Genomic DNA, 19,902 nt, shown 5'->3' on the forward strand with positions numbered 1-19,902 from the left:
TACACAATCCTGTACTGTACTGTTGGTTGGTGTTTGGCCAGTCATTTTACCTGGTTCATGTGTGTCAGAGCGTTTTTCTTTCTGACTGCTGTGGTTTCAGGGAATACACTGATCCAATTGGACTAACATTTGGAGTGGCAAATTTTACAGCAAAGACATTTAATAAGATATTGATTTAAATACTCACCATAATAACTTTCTTGGAATTGACTTCTTTTTTTTATTTCGGTGTGGACTTTACAGTTCTGCTGTATTGGTGGTTGCAAATAGTATACACACAATATGTTTGGTGCTGAGTGATTAGATATTGTATGTTCACCATACATTTTGATATTTCTCTTAAGACATTTAAATCCCGCTGGAGACTTCGTATGGGGTCAAGGAAACATGCTAACTCCTCCTACAGGCGCTCTTTTATGGTAGGTGGAAGGTCAAATTAATTGGACTGGTTTCTCCGCAACCAAAAATGCCACGACTAGGTGGAATGACCTGCAACGTTACTTTGTTTAAAGACCAGAGAAAGCATCTAAATATATATATATCATAAAGAATTTTAAGTGACATCGAGCTGACAATGTTTTATTTTTCCATCATGAAATGCAATACAAGTGGAAGAACAAACTGAACTTGTCTCCTCTTAATTGTTCAGTCTTCCTGAGATGTGTCCAACTTGGTTTGCGTTACAGACCTCCTGGAAAACAACACAAACATGTGAGTGTGTTCACTGTTAGTCACAGGCATAGACAACTCAGTACCTCAAAATGTCTCTTCATTAAAAAACCTTTGGTCCTATCCAGTTGGTTTTTTTTTTTGGTTTTTTTTATGTTCTCCATCTCTGAGAAGTCGGTACATATAATGCTTTTTATATTTGTTGGCACAACCACTAACAAGAATGTATGGCTATTGTTATCCCTGCTCACCCCCCCAAAATCTTCCTAAAAATGTAAGCTTTTAAAGCAACTAAATTGAACTGTCAGTTTTTTGTATTTCAAATGTCTTGGTATGCTTGTTGTAGTTGTATACTCATAATGGTGTATATTACATCAGTTTTTATTTATTAAAATGTCTAAATTTTCTAACATGACTGTTGGTGTTATTCAGCAAGAGTTGATGGAAATCGGCGTTATTGGACGAGTATGTATACACATGCAGTACAAGGAATTTGATTTTCACTGCTTTTAATGTACAGTAAAGAAAAAATAAGCAAAAGGACAACAATAACAAATGCATAAAGGTAAAGAAGCCTGTTATACACATTAAAACTCAGATGACTGTATTTCCTTTTCAAGAAAGTGTAACTACAAACAAAAGACAGACATCAAAACTATAATTTTACATTTAAGATTATGTAGCAAACAGAAAACAAGGCAAAGTATCTCATAGATTTTTCAGTGTTGACTCCTTTGCTTTGAGAACAGATCAGATCTGTCCACTTTCAGTTCACGTTTTCCAGTCGTGAAGGAGTTCCCACATTCGCTTGGTGGCTCCTTTTCCTCCAGTCTGCAGTCCAGCCCCAACCCAGTCCATCACAACTGGATTGGGGTGAAGTCATTTCTTGAGGTCAGGTTACGTCCATCACTCTGCTTCTTGTCAAACAGCATTGAAGAACCCAGAGGTGTGATTTTGGCACTTTTGTATTAATAGACCCAATATACAAATTTGATCACAAAGTGAGGTGCATTAACCTTGTGGGAAGCCATGGGTGGCGCCGGCAAGGGAAACACTCACATGTATGAACAGTGGGTGACATGATGCAGGAGCAAACTGGAATGCTAGAAAAATGTTTGCAGCTCATAATCCAGACAGGAAGTTCTCATATTTGTATCTGGTATCCACTTCTAATACATACACAAATATAATACACTGTATACAATACAGTCAGTTAGTCCAAAATATATGCTGAGTTAACTGGGCCATCTCTTTACTCCATATTAATAGTGGTATTTTATGAAAAATACTACTTTTACTAAAGTACTATACTTTTTGAGGTACTTGCACTGGAGTATTTCCAGTTGATGCTACGTTATCCTTCCAGTCCATTGCATTTCAGGGGGAATATTGAACATTATCCTTTGACAGCTTTGGTTACTTGCCATTTTCAAAAATTTTAGTCTGGCTTACAAAACCTTGTGAAAGATTAAACCGGTGGTTTAATCTAACATATACATTGTGGGCGGCACAGTGGCGAGGTGGTTAGCACTGATGCCTCACAGCAAGAAGGTCACTGGTTCAAATCCATGGGCCGGCTGGCCTTTCTGTGTGGAGTTTGCATGTTCTCCCTGTGTCTGTGTGGGTTCTCTCTGGGTACTCCGGCTTCCTCCCACCATCCAAAGACATGCTCATTAGGTTAATTGGTGATTCTAAATTGGCCGTAGGTGTGAGTGTGAGTGTGAATGGTTGTCTGTCTCTATGTTGGCCCTGCGATGGACTGGCGACCTGTTCAGGGTGTGCCCCTGCCTCTCGCCCGATGACAGCTGGGATAGGCTCCAGCAGACCCCCGCGACCCTCAACAGGAATAAGCGGGTATAGAAGATGAATGAATGAATGAATGAATACATATACATTGTCTAATCAGATGTCTATGTCTATGGGAGTTGTAAACAGCTCCACCAAATAGCACATGCTTGTAATTTACTTGTTATCTTGTGCATTATATGTTTGTGTGTTGAATGTTTACCAAAGTACAAAAAAGATCACAGTATCTGGTCCAGCACCTGTGTAAATGTATTTTCTTAGTGTCACCACTGAGCTGTGCTAGAGCTTCAGGTATTCTCCAGGTCTGGTGCACTTTCTCCTGGTCGCCAGCAGAGGGCGATAAATGTCACAGAAACTTTGTCCATTTGTGAAAAATAGGTTAAAATTGTTTTTCTTGATGGTCCATCCTCTAACACAGGTATCTTGAGAGAAAATAAGTGATTGGTCCCAGAAAATTACATTCACAATGTTTTTTTTTAATTAAAACATAAAGCGGACCTTAATGTAACATAATTTAGTTATATGTTGTGCCACTTCACTGGGGCCAAAAGGATCAGGGTCAACTTTGAAAGTGTCTGTAGTCAGCTCCTAAACCAGCCCCCCAAACAGGCTGCCCACTGCTCCCAGTGTTATCACTTGGATGGGTGAAATGCAGAGAACTAATTCCTTGTTTGTGTATGTGTACCTACTGTATCTACAATACAGTAACACTGATTTGATCTGATGTGTCTTGAGTTTGTAACTATAAATAGAAGAACAGAATTGTTACCTTATTGATCCCTCATGACAGTATGCTGTGTCAGAATCAGTCTTTACTCTTACAGGACTGAGAGGAATTCAGTGGCAATAGTCAATACTGAGAGACAATAAACTATACAGTGGCAGGGCATGTTATAGCATGTCACGCTTTATGTTAAGGATAAGTTATACGTTTTGTGCTTGTCTGGCAATAGCAAAGGTCTTGCAAACCCTTCCGCACTAATCTTTTTTGAAAGATGACTTGAATTCATAATCTGCAACATGCTGAACATCAATCAAGAAAAGTTAAGAGGCTTTGCTTGTTTACGTTATTACCAAATAAAGCAACGGTTGCACTGTATTTAAATATATGTATGCATTTAACTATTTTAATTAGTTTTGTATTAATTGTAAAGTGAACGTCAGCTAACATTAAGCCCTGTAACCATCCGCTGACCATTCAGGATATCTGGCACATATCACATATTTCAGGATATGCTCCTGTTTTCCCATCTCCTACTGGGCCTCATCTTTTACACAGTCTTCTCCAAGGCATCCCTATCTTTCACAGGCACAACCTTATGGCCCAAAACATAACTTGAGAGACCCTTTCAGCCATAGCTCTATTTTCCATCAGGGATCAATAAAGCCTTATGTTATTATATGTTATATTGTCACATTGACACTCTGATTGATTAATGTTGACAGTGAGGAGACTGTCAACTTTGACAAAAAAAAATAAAAAATCATGGTACGTCGAGTTTGAGAAACAACCAGGGCAACAGGTCCTTATGCAAAAACTGTATTTATCAATTACCAATTTCATCCAAAAAGGCACATATGATTGTGTGCAGAAACAGCACATGTATGACAGAACACATTTACAAGCAGGTGAGGTGGTGTGAACAATTAATTTATTAATTATTTAAATGCCTAAAATGTGTTGACTTTGGATTCTGTACATCCATGAATTGTGCCTTTCAGTTTGATGCTGCAGTCAAGGAAAATCAATTCTGCAAATGAATCATAATTCCCGTAAGGTCTTATTTAATTTTCTCTTATTATTAAATACAGAACTCATTTCTCAGTGTAGGAGCTAGAATGGCTTTTCATGTGTGTCATAGACTTGGAAAAAAAACTCTTCACTTCATTGCCGATAACCCGATTAACTACCACAGACGCAGATGTTCACATTTGCTGAATTAGTATTTCATTTTTGCATGACAATGGGGAAATTATAAAGGTGAAGGAACCCACTAAAACTGCTTATGTTTGTGGCCCATACTTTTGCAGTCTAAGAGAGTTGCGAGAACCGCGTTGATTATAAAGACTGTGTTCAAGTTGATCAGGATGATTCTTTATATTTAAAATAGAAGAAGCAGAAATCGCACAAAACTCCGATACAATGATGTGCTTTGTGCCAAATGTTTTGTTATTAAACTGGAGTCAATGGCCGCACGTTACTGTGTCCAAGTAACAAGAGACAAGCCGATACTCTCGCGAGATCAGCGGTTGCTAAGTAACCAACGTCAACAGCTCAATTGATAAAAACGCCAATGTAACGCCAGCTGCAAGAATTTAGAAGAGGAGTTATATACCGACTTTTTAGTTCATATAATGGAGGTAAGGTTTTTTTCTTTTGTAAGTCAACTTCACACTGACGTACACTGAACTTTATCCATTTATTATAACGCTGGCTAAAGAGTTTAAGCGTTGAAGTCCTTGCAATATGGCAACTGTTAGCATGTTCGCTAAAGTTAATAACACTGTTATCCTTTTTGCAATAACCTTTAGCTACTGTAGCTTACAGTGTCAAATATAAATAAAAAAAAACATTAGGTTTTCAGGTAAGTGGTCTTACCAGAATTTGTTTCTGATGTGTGGAGTGTGTTTCCAGTGTCTCTATAAATACATTTATTATTGTATCTCCTTCTTTGAGTTTTCATGAGTGTTCACAGACACAGACTTTTAATCAGGTCAACACTAGGATCCAGGTCTGCTGTTCATTCTCACTCCGAGGCACCTGTTCTCTTACGTGCCGTCTGCTGTTTTTCCAGGAGACAGGAACGACTGGAGAGGACTCTTTTGAGTCCTTGGAGGAGTTCCAGATGGTCCTCAGTGAGCTGGTTGGAGACAAAAGCATGGACAAGATCCGGGTGGAGTATGAGAAGCTCATCCATGCGCTGAATAAGTCACGAGAGAATGAAAAGAGGCTGATGTCTAAATGCAGGGAGCTGAATGCCGAGATCGTGTCTACCTCAACTAAAGTGGCAGCTGCCCTGAAATTGTCCCAGGAAGATGAAACCACAATAACTTCACTAAAGAGGGTACAGTATACAACCAGAGCACAAGAGGCCGACTTAATTTTTTTGGCTGGGGTTCTGCATGTTTCAAAAATGATGTAACAAGACAGAAAAAATGCCAGAAAAGCAACCAGATGGAGCATTGACTGTTCAGTATTAAAAATGTTTTATCATTTCCTCTCTCTGGCCCCTTCAATGTCGTTAACGCAACAAGGTTAAAAATGTCCCTTTGTTCATAGGAGCTGGATAAAGCTTGGAAAATGGTTGATGCTGCTCATGACAAAGAGAAGAAGGACAAAGAGACCATCAGGAATTTAAAAGAAGATGTCTCCAAGCTCACAAAAATGGCTGAGCAACAAACCAGTCTCTCCATGAACCAAGAACAAAGGTGTGTCAATTACCCTCCCCTATTGGTCTCCATTATTTACCACTGGTTAAGTGGACAGTACCAACTGTCAATGTTTTCTTTCAGTGATCTGCTTAAAATGAATGAGGAGTTAACTAAGGAGAGGGGTCAGCTGCTGACAACAGTGGAGGATCTGAGAGAACAACTAAACAAGTCCAATATAACCCTACAAGACATAGAGGCCCAGAAAGAGAGTGCATTGAAGAATATTTCTCAGGTAAATGTTGAAGAAATCCTCGTAGCCACAGAGCTAACCCCTAGACTAACAGAATAATATTTTTGAACACTTGGTAGTTACATCGGGAGGTCCAATGACTCCCTTAACTGTTTTACAAGGCATTTTCAGATTTCACCACATTCTGCATGTCTGCAAATGGCCATATGTACATAAACAATTTATGGCTGCAGAACAATGGACACAATCATTAAAGTTCTTTTTGCAAAAATGACTGTATTTCGCTCCAGATGTGGGCTTTCACCAGTGGCCTTGAGGAGGGGCACAAACTATTTTGCAAAAACCAGCAGGGATCCAGACGATTACATCTTGACTGAATCAAACTCTAACCGCTTGCTGCTTCTCTATGTGTCGAAACTCAGCTCAAGCAGGAGCTTCAGGTACAGCAGAATGAGATTTCCCGAGAGATGAGGCTAAAGGAAAAGCTGGACAAGGAGGTAAAGCAGTTGCACATTGATATGGAGGCCAAGATGGGTGATATCAAAGCTCTGAATCTGCAGGGCCAAAAGGCCAAAGAGGAGCAGCAGAGATTGGAGCAGCAACTAAAAGAGCTAAAGGTAAGCAAGTGTGATGGTCTTTATGGTATATTATTTAGAAAACCAACCCCCATCCAAATTATTATCCCAGTTCAAATGATTATTATGGTATACATATATTTGTTAGCAAATGTTTTCTTTAACTAAAATATGCAAGGAACTGTGCCATCTGTACAGATGTAATACACCTGAACACTACACAATTTGCTTGTATTGCTAAGATTTCCTATTGGACTTAAACATGTATATTGTAAAATGCTGGATGCTTCAGGTCTTCATAATGTGTTTCCACGTCTCAATTCTTCCCTGACAGATCTTGAATGAGCGATCTGCCAAGGAGCTAGAACAGATGCAGGTCAAGACTGCCAAATTGCAGCAGGAGTGTGACCAGCTCTCATCAACCAAAGAACATCTGGCCCTGGAAAATCAACAAAATGCAAATGAACTTAAGGTACACACAGCTGTCCACCAATACTCGCAAACACACTTACCTGAGTTACAGACCACTGCCTCTTAAGTTAATACAGTATATCTGTTTATGTATTCTTGATGTGTATGTGTCTGCATGTATGATTAGGAGCCCACAGCATCTACACTAGTGGATGAAACTAAAAAAGGGAGCACTGTTTAGGCACTTCATTTATTCCCTATAGGTAGGTATTTTCTTGTAATTCTTCATGTAACTCCTAATCATCCATCAGATACGAGACGAGGAGGTGAGTCAGATGCGTCAAGAGATTGCCAAACAAACAAAGATGAGAGAAGCTATTCAAAAGAAGTTCCACCAGATGGAGGATCAAAAAGCTGATGTGGACGTGCAGAGGGAGACATTAAAAGCTCAGATTGCTGCTCTAGAGAAAGGTAAGAGAGCTGGCCTCAGTTTTTGAGACATGAATGATTCTGAGTTCATATTCTGCCTCCCCTCTTTTTTTTGTCCCAAATAAGAGCACACAATAAGGGTCGGATCAAATCAACAATTACCTGATCATAACTGAAAATATACCGTTGAAATTACATTAGTTTTTAAAAGAGCATTTGATATCAAACATGATATTTTAAAACTTGATGAAAAATTTATTTATTCTGAACTGCCATCATTTTCATTCAGTAACTTTAAACCTACTGAATGACTTAAATAATACAGTGACAGACTCGTGAAAGTGAATTAACACATTCAATCTTACATGCATCTTTTTACCTCTGCAGATCTTGAATCTTCCCAAAAGCAAGTGGAAGCTGACAAGAAAGCTATAGATGAGCTGATCCGAGAGCGAGACATCTTAAACAAGGTATCCAGTGGCTTGGATCCAATGATAGTTTCATGACACACTGTACATGTTGGCACTTTGTCTTTAAAATGCTGACTGTGGAGGACACTCTTAACTGCTGTAAAACTCAACAACATGGTATTTATCCTGGTCTCTGTTCATCATTACCAACCAACTGTCTGTCGTTTCTCTACACCAGTGCAAAATGATTAATGCTGTGAACTACCATTCCTGCTTAAATGCTAACCAAGCCCTGTGTCAATTCTCACAAATTCAACACTAGCAGTAAAATGTTGTTTTGTTCCTGTGTGTCTTTTTCCCAATCAACAGAACATGATCAAAGCTGTGCAGTCGACTGAGAAAGAGCAGAACATTGTGAAGCTCATGGAGCAGGACAAGAAGACCCTAGAGCACGAGATCAACGGTTACCGCCAGGAGGCCCAAAAGCAGCGCAAGATCATCCAGCAGCTGGAAAAAGAACGCGACCGCTACATCAACGAGACCAGCAGCCTCATGCAGAAGGCATGTTAAAAGAGATGCTTGCCCATAACATCAAACTGTCTGGATTCATGTTCCTTCATAATTTGTTGTCAGCTTTGACCTGACTGAGAGAACTTTCCTCTCTTCCACAGGTGCAACTAAAAACGAATGATGTTGAAGTTAAAGAGATGGAGATATTTGATTGGAGGAAGAAGGTCACCGAGGCAGAGTGCAAACTCAAACAGCAAGAGAACCTGCTGGAATCTGTTGTGTCTGAAAGGAACCTCTACGGCAAAAACATCATTGAGGCTCAGGTAACAGTAACGTGTTCCTGTCATCCTCTGCTCATACCATTAGTCATCTGCATTGTATTACTGCAATCAATCCAATCGAGACGTCATAGATGTGGGTCTAAACGCTGGTGGATGTGGTGAGAGGATAAAGCTTCATGGACCCTGGATGTGAAGGCGGGAGGTGAATGGGGTGGAGGAGGGCAGCAACAGCTGGAACTGAAATTACATCTGAAAGCAGCAGAGGAGAAACATATTTATATATGACAGCAAGGACATAATTGGCTGATTGAGACTGTGGCAAAATCTAAACGGTTAAACCGGAAACTCCCACAGTCCAATGATGACAGCAGTGGGAAGAGAATGAATGAGGATAAATATAGTCTCCGTGACTGAACTTGCTGAGCATCAGTGGTTGAGGTGTTGTCTTTGAGTGACTTTGTCACAATTTCACACAAGACTATCAGTGACTATCAGACTATCACTGGCTGCAATTGTATATTTTATAGATACGATATATTTAATTCCTCTTTTTTTCCTCTTTCTTTCTTTTATCTCATTCACCATCTGTGTCTCTGCCTTAGGAAGAGATTGCAGAGATGAAGAGAAAGATGAAGACCATGAACAACCAGGTCACTCGGCTGAGAGATGAGATCAGCGGAAAGGAGCTGGCCCTCGCCAAGGATCAGCAGGAACACAAACGCTTGGAGAAAGATAACGAGGCCCTCAAGGTTCTGAAATAAGACTCAGTGACATAATCATCATTTATCTATTGATAATTGGGACTTTTAGTAATTTGATGTTAATTTCATCCTTATCTTACACTGATATTTTAATTCTATTTGTATGCTCCATTCTGTATCTTGCATCTTGTCACATTTAGTATGATGCTTCTAATGTATGTACAAGACATGCAATGTCTTATTTGCATGACACCTCTGTGTCCTGGTACAGGGGGAGCTGCAGCTGCTTAAACAGCAGCTTGACGAAACTAAGCAGAGGGTTGACAGTCAGAGAGCTGAACAGCAAAAACTGCAGAAGATTATAGTCGATGCCGATGCTGAGCAGATCCAACAAAAGAAACAACTGGAACAGGTAAAGTGTCATATGTATTACTAAATTTTGGACATTTATTCAGTTGGAGTTTTGTTACCCTTTTGTGTACCTTTGTGTCTGTTCTTACTTCTTGTGTTTTTATCTCTCATAGTTTGCCCCGCCTTTATTAGTTCCACCTGTGTCTCGTTTCCAAATGAGTTCATTGTGTGTATATAGTGTTCTGTCCTTTTATCCTGTTGATAGCAAAATTAGATTTGGAACAAACAGACGAAGACCCCAGTCGCAACTAGGAGGCAGGGCCGGATGAAATGAAAGTGTTCAGTCTAATGAGACAAACCTACAACAAAAGATGCTGCAGAGCTGAAGCAGGGTAATCCAAAAAGAGTTCAATGAAAGTAATCAAAATATCCAAAAACAAGGCAGCACTAGGAACAATAGTCCTGCATCACTCAAACAAATAGGCCAATAGACTAAGGACATAAAGACCCAGAGCTATACACACAAAAAACTAATCGGGGAAACAAGACACAGGTGTAACTGAGGTCAGAGCAAACAATCAGAGGGAAAACACAAGAAGCAACAACTAAGAGAATGACTCAGGTAAAAGGAACCTTTCAAAGTAGCACTGGAACTAAGCAAAACACAAAAGAGAATGTATAACAAATACCTCAAATGAATAAATGTCCAGAACATGCCATTAAGAAAACCAAAGAGATAGATGGGAAGGTGGGGTGTAAGACAATGACAGAGTCTGATTATTTGTTCAAGGTGATCAGAGAGCGGGACAACCTGGGCAAACAGCTGCTCCATCGCAACGATGAGCGGGCATTGCTGTATGAGAAGATCAGGATCCAGCAATCAATCCTGAGCAAGGGGGACTTTCACTACAACCAGAGGATGGAAGACATCCGGCTCCTCAAGCTGGAGATCAAGAGGCTCAGACGCAAGAAGAGCATCCTGGACAAAAGTTTGCCCAACACAGAGGACCTGAGGTAAAGAAAGGCAGTTGATGACTGATCATGAGGAAGAGAGTAGCGAAGGAGGAGACGGAGGGAAGGATGCAAGCACAGAGCACACAGGGCAAGATGGAGAAAGAATCAGGTGACCCACAAAGAGCTGTATATAGAGTAGAAGAAAAAAGATGCAAGGAAAGAGTAGCAGGTATGAATAATCTAATTTGAATTTGTAGCTTCCAGACCCACAGTAAATTATTTTCTATTATAACTCCAGCATTTATGTATTAAACATTTCCTGCATAACATTCAACACTTTGGTCGTCTTGTAGCCATTTTGACAGTGGATAATCGTGATTTTGTAGGGTGAAGTGGTCAGTCGCAGGGAATCTTCCCATGCCTCTTGTTTTCTGAATGGAACTATGGGCTAAGTTAAGTATGGTTATTAAAATGATGTTAAGGTGCAATTTTGTGTGTCAGGCAAGAGCTGTTCCACCTGCAGAAGCTGCTGCTCAGAGAGAGAACGAGGAACAGTGTCCTCGAAGGACAGCTGAAGCCCATAAATATTCACAGATGGAGGCGACTAGAGGTAAAGCATTTGTCTGTGTGGGTTAGCTTGAAACCACCACAGCTCTAGCCATTTGTACTTCTTTGCCTCACAGTGACAAGAACAGCTGTGTGTTCAAGTTTCAACTTCAGTATTATAGAAGAAAAACATAAGGCCATGAATAAATTGTAATTTTCTCTCCCTGGTAGGGCAGTGACCCCGGCAAATATGAGCTCATCCAGAAGATTCAGTCCTTACAGAAGCGACTGATCACCAAGACCCAAGAGCTTGAAGAGCGTGAACTCTTATTGCAGGTACAGATCTAACCACTGTCTGTAACTGTTTTCAAGTTGTAAAGAAATGCAAAGTAATTGTTGGCAGTGTTTTTATGACACAGCAGTAACCTGCTTCAGTGTGCAACACTTTTACACATTGATGTCCTGTAATAGTTTTCTAGAAAACAGTACACAGAGGTTAAAAATATACTCCGTCACTAAACTAATGCTAAACTAATAGAAAGAAAATCACTCTGAAAGTGATTTTGTGTGACAGTCCATGCTTTGTTTCACTTTTTTTACCCTATATTTTACAATCAAAGTAAATGTTCTGATTGTTTTTCTATCTATAACAGCATTTTTCTTGTGATTTCTCCGCCTAGGAAAAAGAGAAGCTATATGTTGAGCTGAAGCACATTCTGGCCCGGCAGCCTGGTCCAGAGGCTGCTGAGCAGCTCCAACATTGCCAGTGGACCCTCAGAGACAGAACCAAAAAGCTCAAGGTCAGTCAAAGGACCTATGTCTTTAATTCTTATTTTTCTCTTTTATTGTTTTTTTTTTTAATATATATTCCAGTCCTCTGTTTTAACATTTTTCTATAATGTGAATGCACAGTATGTAGTTTTTTTTCTACAGAATAAAATAATTCAATCCATGTTTTAACTGTGAAAGCCTCAGCGTGTTTATGATGAGGGCTTTTTGAGAAATACCACTGATGTCAAGGGAATAATCATCATGCAAAACAAGTTGAAGAAACACAGTAGGTTGCAAGTAAACATGCCAGATTTCTTTGTCGAATTGTTGTCAGATAAAGTTTTATATAAAGACCTATGACTTTATCAGTGGAGTTCTTTTTCATATCTAACAAGTATCTAAATAACCACATGTATGTATATCAGAATGAGTGATTGTGTGTAAAATATGGTACCTGACTGTGACAAAATTTACTCTGATACCACAGGTGCTTATAGCAGAGCTGAGGATGTTTGATTCAAAGATGAATGAATACAAATGTGAGAATCAAAGGCTGGCCAATGAGCTAGCAAACATTAAGAAGAAATACCTCAGTCAGAAAAAACTCCACAGGTGAGGCTGATCTTTCTTTCGCATCCTAAACATAAAAGTCAGTCAGTGTTATTGATGTGTATTATTTATGCTGTGCAGTGAACATGGTTAGTGATTGTTTTGTTGATGTCCTGGAGTTCTGTGTGTTTCCTCAGTGAGCAGAAGACCAAGACCAAGGTGGAGCAGCTGGAATCGCTGCCCCAACTGAGCAGCAAACCTCACTTCACTGGAGGAGGCTTCAGGATTGACAACCCTGTGAGAAGATAATGGCCACTATAAGAGATGACCTTTTAATCCATCCACGTGATAGCCTGGCATAGGCAGACTCATTTATTATCAGAATCAGTCATTTGGATTTCATATGGGGCGTTTCAAGCGATACTGCAAAAAAATAATTGGATTGTCCTCCAGCACATGAGAAGAGGTGAACAAATTCAACTCCAAAGTGCTCGGATGACATGAATGACTATGTCGCTGTTACTCTTCTGTCCATCACCACTTCTTTCCGCTCAAAACATTTGATTGGAACTGGCAGATCCTTGCCGAACGGAGTGACCCCAGACCAACTTTACACCACAACAGTTTTGTGGTTAGGAAGTTGAGCTGGCTTCCACGCTATCCACCTAACATTGTTTACATAATCTGAAATGAAAAATCACTGTTTGATATAAGCTCAGTAATTAGGGATAGGGGCTCAAACATACGCAACAACAAAAGTGTAAAACCTGACACAACACTAAAGAATCAAAATGAATTATTATTATTACAATTATTAATAAAACACCGCTGCTGATTTTATTTGGTCAATCAAAAGGCCCATAAAACACTTCCAGTCCTTACTAAAATAATCGTGTATAATGAGTTTATAAGTACTGAGTGACACATCAAGTTCATCATGGTCATCCCCTTAGAAAGTCTTCAGACTTTTTGTGATATTATGTAATTTAGCCTGTATCTCATTCTCAGTAGACCACTGTAACACGAGATCACAGTCCATAGAAACAAACAAAGAATCATGTACAGACTGATTATAAATACCAAACAATGGGCCTTTACTTGCTGTTTAGTGGGTCTTCTGTAAGAGGCCTGCTGCAAGATTGTTCAGTTAAAAGAAATGCCCTATATATTGTCTTCAAAGGTCAAGATACTTTAATGATCCAGTCTACTGTCTTGCAAGTGGTTTGCACAAATGCAAATGAAGTGTTCTGATGCAGGACAAGCACAAATCTGTTCGGGTTGAATTGCTCCTTCATTTGACTATTCGGTGGTTTTGTCATGACTAATATTTAGAAAAAAATTACTTTTCATTCATTCAGCTCAGCGCACGTTTGGACTTTTTATAAATTGTATATTTTATATATATACTGTATATTCTGATATAATTTCCCCATAACAAAAAATAATTTGAATGAAAAACCTGCAGTTTATCTGACATATGGTTATGGTGTTATGGACATCAAAGCATGTCAATTGTCACACAGTATGCATCCTTGTAGATGTAAACTTTAATTTTTAATAATTAACCTTTCACGAGCTGTAACCTTTATTACAAACATGGATGGATAATTCAGAAAACATTATGGGCCATGTTAGTGATGGAGGAGTGCGAACAGTGAGACTATGGCTATACAAATATTTTTCGGTGTGTTTCACACTGTACTTATAAACACCCATAGCTCTGGTGAGGCATCGGTTTCTGCTGCACTTCTGATCTGACTGGCATTATGTTATTGACATGATGTCCCTATAATCACCACTAGATGTCAGCATCTCATTCACCACTATTGTTTTGAAAAACATGGATCTTAATGATTCAAATATTTGTTTTTGCGTATGTACTGTATTTTATTATACTATAAAAAATAATAGTCATATAGTATATTAGTTATACATTTATGTTCAGCAAAGTAACCCAAATAACATGAATGTCAGGAAATTATGAACCTCTGATTAAATCCTGTCCTTGAGGGCAAAAGCACTTAATGTGATCTCCATATTCCTGTCATGACTGCTTTATGATAATATTGTGTTTGTTAATCGTTTCCTCTTTAATTGTCTCATTTTGTGTAGTTATGATATGCTGACCATCAACGTAGGCCACAATGTCGCTTCTGTTTTCACCACCACAGTACTAATTCAGTTCTAATTCCCAAACCTAATTTAGAGCCTTTCCGAACATTTCCAAAAACAAAAACACCAATAATTTATTTAAAAGAAGAAAATTATTGAAGTGTGTTCAGTTGTCAAAAAAAACAAACAATTATTACTGTTATTCAATTCATTAATTTAATGTAATAAAAAAAAATATTGAATAAAGATAACAGCATGGGAAAGTAGCTTGTATTGTGCACCTTACTGTGGATATGCAGATACTGTAGGGTCCCAACTCAACAGCAGCTTGTTGGAGCTTGTTAGCAGGTTGAAGGTGCTAATCACTGAAGTCTAATAATGAAGTGTTTGAGCAGAATGTCACCTACTTATACACTGACTGACTTTCTATCCACTTATAACAGAAGTCTTGTCTAATGATGACACATGCTGTAAATATAGTGTGCTGAGTTCTCTCCTTCTTGCTCCTCTCTGGTGCATGTGGAGCCATTCCTTTGCCAGTGCAGTTACGGTGTAACCATGGCAACCAGTGTCTGTGCAATCCTGAGCCCTGTGAGCTATGTTGCCGTAGTAATGGGAGGCCTCCGATAGGCCACATGTCCTTTCTTCCCTTTCTTCCCCTTTCTTACTCTTGTTGTACTCGAAGGAGCAGCTGCTCGTACAAACTAATGAAGTTGGTGTTTGTTGGATACTTGGTCCTGATGATGAAAATTGTCTGCGCGTTCATTTTTTTATATTGGATAACTATGAGCAAGTAGGCGCAGCACCTCCTGTCTACTGACGTCATGTTCTCAGCAGCTCCTCTCTTTGTCTTTGACTGCTGTATGTGCTTGCCAATTTCTAAAACGGTCTGTTTATTTTAAGCTTTCACTTCATCATTGATAATTACATGGGTGCTAATAACTAGTTACAAAACCAAAATACTCATCAGTACGGTGCTGCTGTAGTAAAAAACCCAAAATGCATCACGTCGGCACTGCTTAAAATATATTGCAAATGTGTCCAACATGGACACGTCCCATTTGTGCTTATTTTCTCAATTCTTACGAACCCATCATGCTGTGGAGAAGCATAATCTGTCAAATCTGATGATCCAGGCCTCTGAAATAGCCATATTATAATATCCCCCAGCCTGAGCATGAGAGTAAGTGTGATAATAACATGTGACGTGTGTTGCGTGAGTGCATGTGTTTACATTTGTGCAGCTGAGGCTTCTACACAGGTCTAAACCCCGGCCACAGATTTTAAGCCAAGGATTAAGCAGATTTTGACAGGCTGTGATGGAGGGAGGCATCTGTAGACATGATAATTTAGTATTTTGTATGTGCATTTATTTATTTATTTCCTGTTGCCTGACATTGAATATCAAATAAAAATGGCTCCTACATTTTAAAAATTTTAAAATTTCCATTATATTCTAATGGTCACACTGGAAGCTATTCTATTGTATCTGCAATATGGTGACATCTGACGTTGCACTATGAGTTTTGGACTCCTGGAACACAACTCATTTAAAAGCCTAATACGTCCGATTTAAATATGATGTTTCATGTCCTGCAGCATGCCGTAAACAGATGAGTCCATGTAATGGAGCCACATACATTCATTTCAAATGAGGTTGAGAAATGTATTTTCTGATATGCCTAATACCTTTCAATCCTGCATGTTCAGCTTGTTGTATATCCTACTTCATCTGTGTCTTATGAAAAAGTAGTTTGAGAGATTATATGCATAATGTTTAACACAAGTCTTAGGATGCGTAAGCACATCCCTCAGCACATATAATCTTTATTCTGCATATTTTCTTGGTTTTTTATATTTAATTTACTAAACCGTATGTGCACACTTGTTTGTTGACATGTTCTGTTGGTAAAATACGAACAGAATCCTTCATTTCCTTATTTATTTTTATTTTCACTTTTTGTTCATTTATATTCTCCCGCTTGATTTGCTAACCTTGACCTTTGCAACGAATGTTCAGTTTCAAAATTACACATTGCCCTCCTCTTCCCCTCAGGTCTACGGGAGAATAGGCAGACAACAAAAGACAAGCCGGTGACACTGTATGTGCGCAGGTTTACAGTGTGCTACCTTGCTTCAAACATCGTCTCCTTCCCCCAAACCTCCTGCTCCTGCTCCTCCTCCTCCTTCCCTTCTCATGAATATTAGGGAATTAATGTAAGCAGAGTGGGAGAGAGGGAGGGAGGGAGGAGGCAGGGACAAAGGGAGAAAGCGAGGATGGTGAGGGAAGAAAGCATGGAGGGAGGGAGGGGTGAGCTGATATCGTCAGAGGCCCAGCAGTGCGCAGGCTCTGTGAGAGCTGGGCTGGCTGCCTATTGATTGGAAAACAACGGGCTGTGGGAGGACAGATAAGGGTGGCTGTGGGCTAACGGGTGAGGGAAGGGATACAGACCAAAGCTCTCACCACGCTGCCATCTTTACCTCCCCGATTATTTCTCCTGACTCTTTCACTCTGGAATGAATGTAGGTGCTGCTGCTCGTTGCTGGATTTTGCTGCAAAGGGAGGCACAGATTCTCCTGGTCTGAGAAGATCCTGTCTGCACATCAAGCCATAACCATCGGCTCCTCTAGCGGCAGGTAATCCGTCCTCTTACCACCTATCATCCTGCCGTCCGTTCTTCCTGTCCTGATCTATCTGTGCATCATCTTCCTGCCATCTTTGCCTGTAACCATGGTTTCCTCCATGTCTCCTTCCTCTCTCCTCACTGCTCTTCTCTCCCTCCCCCACTCGCTCCTTCTTTTCTCCCTCTGATGAGCTGATGACATGCACTTGCTTGATTTCCATTTCAGCCACGGCCATCTGAATATTGATTTGAAGAGGAATCCATTTCAGTTCTATTTATGCCAGGCAAAATTGCAATAATTTGACAGGCACTTAGCATGTAAATAGGGTTAAATACCTGCCGTGTAAAACTGAGGCATATTTAGATGTGACCGTTAATTCCAGATACACGACAGGCTCACACTTTTTAATAGCACTGGACATTATCACCACCAGTATCACCAAAGTGGACAATTGTGAATGACTGGGAAATGACAAAACCTGCAGTGGAATTGTTGTTTGATTTATTCGATCTAGCCATTGCTGTGCTGAATGGGGTGAGCGCTCTGGCTCCGTTCCATTCAATGACCTCTGACGAGCTTGTGTGACTGGCTCTGTTGAAACCTGCAAGCTTGCGGGGCAGAGAAACACACCTGAGACCACCACCACCACCACCACCACTCTTTGTGAAGGTCATTATACCTCATGTATACCTGAGCATGGCAAACACCCCCACACCATTTCTCATGTTGTCACTTCTAATGAAGGTGTTATCGTTTCATATCTCGCCTCCCCCATGGTTTTCATTGTACCACATTTTCAGGCAGCAGTGCATCAGTGCCAGAGTCCCTACATCAAGGGTAGATTCAGCCACTCATTTCCATGTCTGTGTTCCTTATTTGTACACCAAATTACCTTAAACTGGGCTCAATGAGAGACACAAGTTATCAGTCACTGTCACATAAAGGAGACGGGGGTGATTTATTTATATGGTCCAAGGATTTCATCCACACCGAGACATTTTCTCAGCAGAGAAATCTGAAATAACTATTAATCCAAAGATGAACCGGATGCGTTTTAAAGTGAATACTAACAAACAGAGAAGAGAGGGAGAGGACCAGATTGTGAAAGACGATATCCGTCTGTAGACAGAGCAGCACTTTGCTGAGTGGTGTGATGAGGAGGAAGAGGCTTGCACAAGCTTGTTTTTAAATGGACTCCTCTGTACTCACCCACTTACCCCAGGCCACGGTCCAGCAAAGCACACAGAATAAAATTCAGGCCTCACTACAGTAATGACACTGCGTCAGACGGCCTGACCAAGGCACAACTTCACTGAAAAGTCTGACCGCAGCTAAAACAAGTCCATCCAAGAATGAGTGCTACTTCTTTTTTGCTAGTCAGCAACCTTTACTCTACTCTTTAAATAAAGAAATTATTTTTAAGTTGGCACTTTTGGCCTTCTTTAAATGAAGCTGAACTAACTACACAAAGCACAAACCACATGTATTCAATTTAACCAGTATAAATAACAAATATCTTTGACATAGCCTATGAGGCCAGCAGTTTTCCCATCTACAACAATACATTCATAAATAATTCATGACAAAACTACTACGATGTAGTTTGACAAATGTTCCTTTAATTTCATGTCACACAATCTTGGACACTGCATCAGTCAAATCCCAGCGGAGTTAGTTAATTAACTCTGGTTTACCAGTAAAGCCAACTGGTTTGGTTCCCTCTGGGACCTGGTCCCCTTCTGGCACATCTACCTCTATCTCCTCTTTGTCTAGACATCATGGTGCCATTCCACATGAGGTGAGGCAGACATGTATTAGAAGACTCCAGATAAATCCTTCTGGGGTGTTGGTAAATCTACCAGATGGGGACATAGGAAATATCATGAGACTTTTGTGATTGGCCAATCTGTTTTTCCTTTGGACATGTTTTTAGCCATGGCTCATTAAGGAAATGAAGGCAATATTGTTGTTTAAAACGCCCTGCTGAAATAATCCAACTCTACATTAAACATTACTTTTCCGTCACTCTGTTTGGTGCAGGGCTCAGACATCTGACAGGGGACACCATGGAAGCCCCTCTTGTTTGCTTAGATGAGGAGTTTGAGGACCTCCGGCCCTGTCGGCTGGATGAGATGGACCATCCAACACTCAGCCACTCTTACTCCACCACCACCACCACCATCCCTTTGGCCTCCATCACCCGTGAGGATTTCTCTGAGCTGGAGAACTTCTCTGAGATGATGAGCTTCAAGTCGATGGAAGACCTGGTCAACGAGTTTGACGAGAAGCTCAACGTCTGCTTCCACAACTACAACACTAAAACAGAGGGCCTGGCGCCCATACGCAACCAGTCTCAGAACCAGGAGGACGAGGAGCAACTGCAAGATGAAGAGTGAGTGACTGACACAAAACCTTAGCACAAGATCCACTTACTGAAAACTGTCCGGGGCTTTGAGTCTTCACCAATATCTCTATAAAAACCTGACACTATTTATATTCTAGTTTAGGTTAATTAAAAAAAAGGGGGGTTGTCTGGGCAACATGTTCAAGACTTTTATGTCTGCACTTAGTACTTCTCAT

At 40.1% G+C, this 19,902-nt stretch overlaps 2 protein-coding genes across 2 annotated transcripts; both read left to right on the plus strand.

The window, feature by feature from the left end:
- The first annotated feature begins 5,220 nt into the window (after window positions 1–5,220).
- On the plus strand, window positions 5,221–13,462 carry cfap58 (cilia and flagella associated protein 58). Its single transcript, XM_084564547.1, has 17 exons — window positions 5,221–5,540; window positions 5,756–5,904; window positions 5,989–6,139; window positions 6,520–6,714; window positions 7,007–7,144; window positions 7,395–7,554; window positions 7,900–7,982; window positions 8,292–8,483; window positions 8,594–8,755; window positions 9,316–9,462; window positions 9,686–9,826; window positions 10,556–10,779; window positions 11,221–11,329; window positions 11,497–11,601; window positions 11,946–12,065; window positions 12,524–12,648; window positions 12,783–13,462. The coding sequence occupies exons 1-17, from the start codon at window positions 5,322–5,324 to the stop codon at window positions 12,892–12,894; spliced, it is 2,532 nt and encodes an 843-aa protein (XP_084420673.1). The 5' UTR covers window positions 5,221–5,321; the 3' UTR covers window positions 12,895–13,462.
- Window positions 13,463–19,388: 5,926 nt separating this feature from the next.
- Window positions 19,389–19,718, plus strand: LOC311503070 (fasciculation and elongation protein zeta-1-like; the record flags this gene model as incomplete). The annotated part of the gene is made up of 1 exon (XM_084565586.1): window positions 19,389–19,718. The coding sequence occupies one exon, from the start codon at window positions 19,389–19,391 to the stop codon at window positions 19,716–19,718; it is 330 nt and encodes a 109-aa protein (XP_084421712.1).
- Window positions 19,719–19,902: the final 184 nt, after the last annotated feature.

The sequence above is a fragment of the Chelon labrosus genome (genome assembly GCF_963514085.1).
Source record: "Chelon labrosus genome assembly, chromosome: 17".
Lineage (NCBI taxonomy): Eukaryota > Metazoa > Chordata > Actinopteri > Mugiliformes > Mugilidae > Chelon > Chelon labrosus.

Bases quoted from the DNA above. Each gene is read 5' to 3' on its own strand.
- cfap58 (XM_084564547.1), top strand. From the start codon at position 5,322: ATGGTCCTCAGTGAGCTGGTTGGAGACAAAAGCATGGACAAGATCCGG. The intron at 5,541-5,755 runs GTACAGTATACA...CTTTGTTCATAG, and splicing joins CAATAACTTCACTAAAGAGG to GAGCTGGATAAAGCTTGGAA. The intron at 10,780-11,220 runs GTAAAGAAAGGC...TTTGTGTGTCAG, and splicing joins CCCAACACAGAGGACCTGAG to GCAAGAGCTGTTCCACCTGC.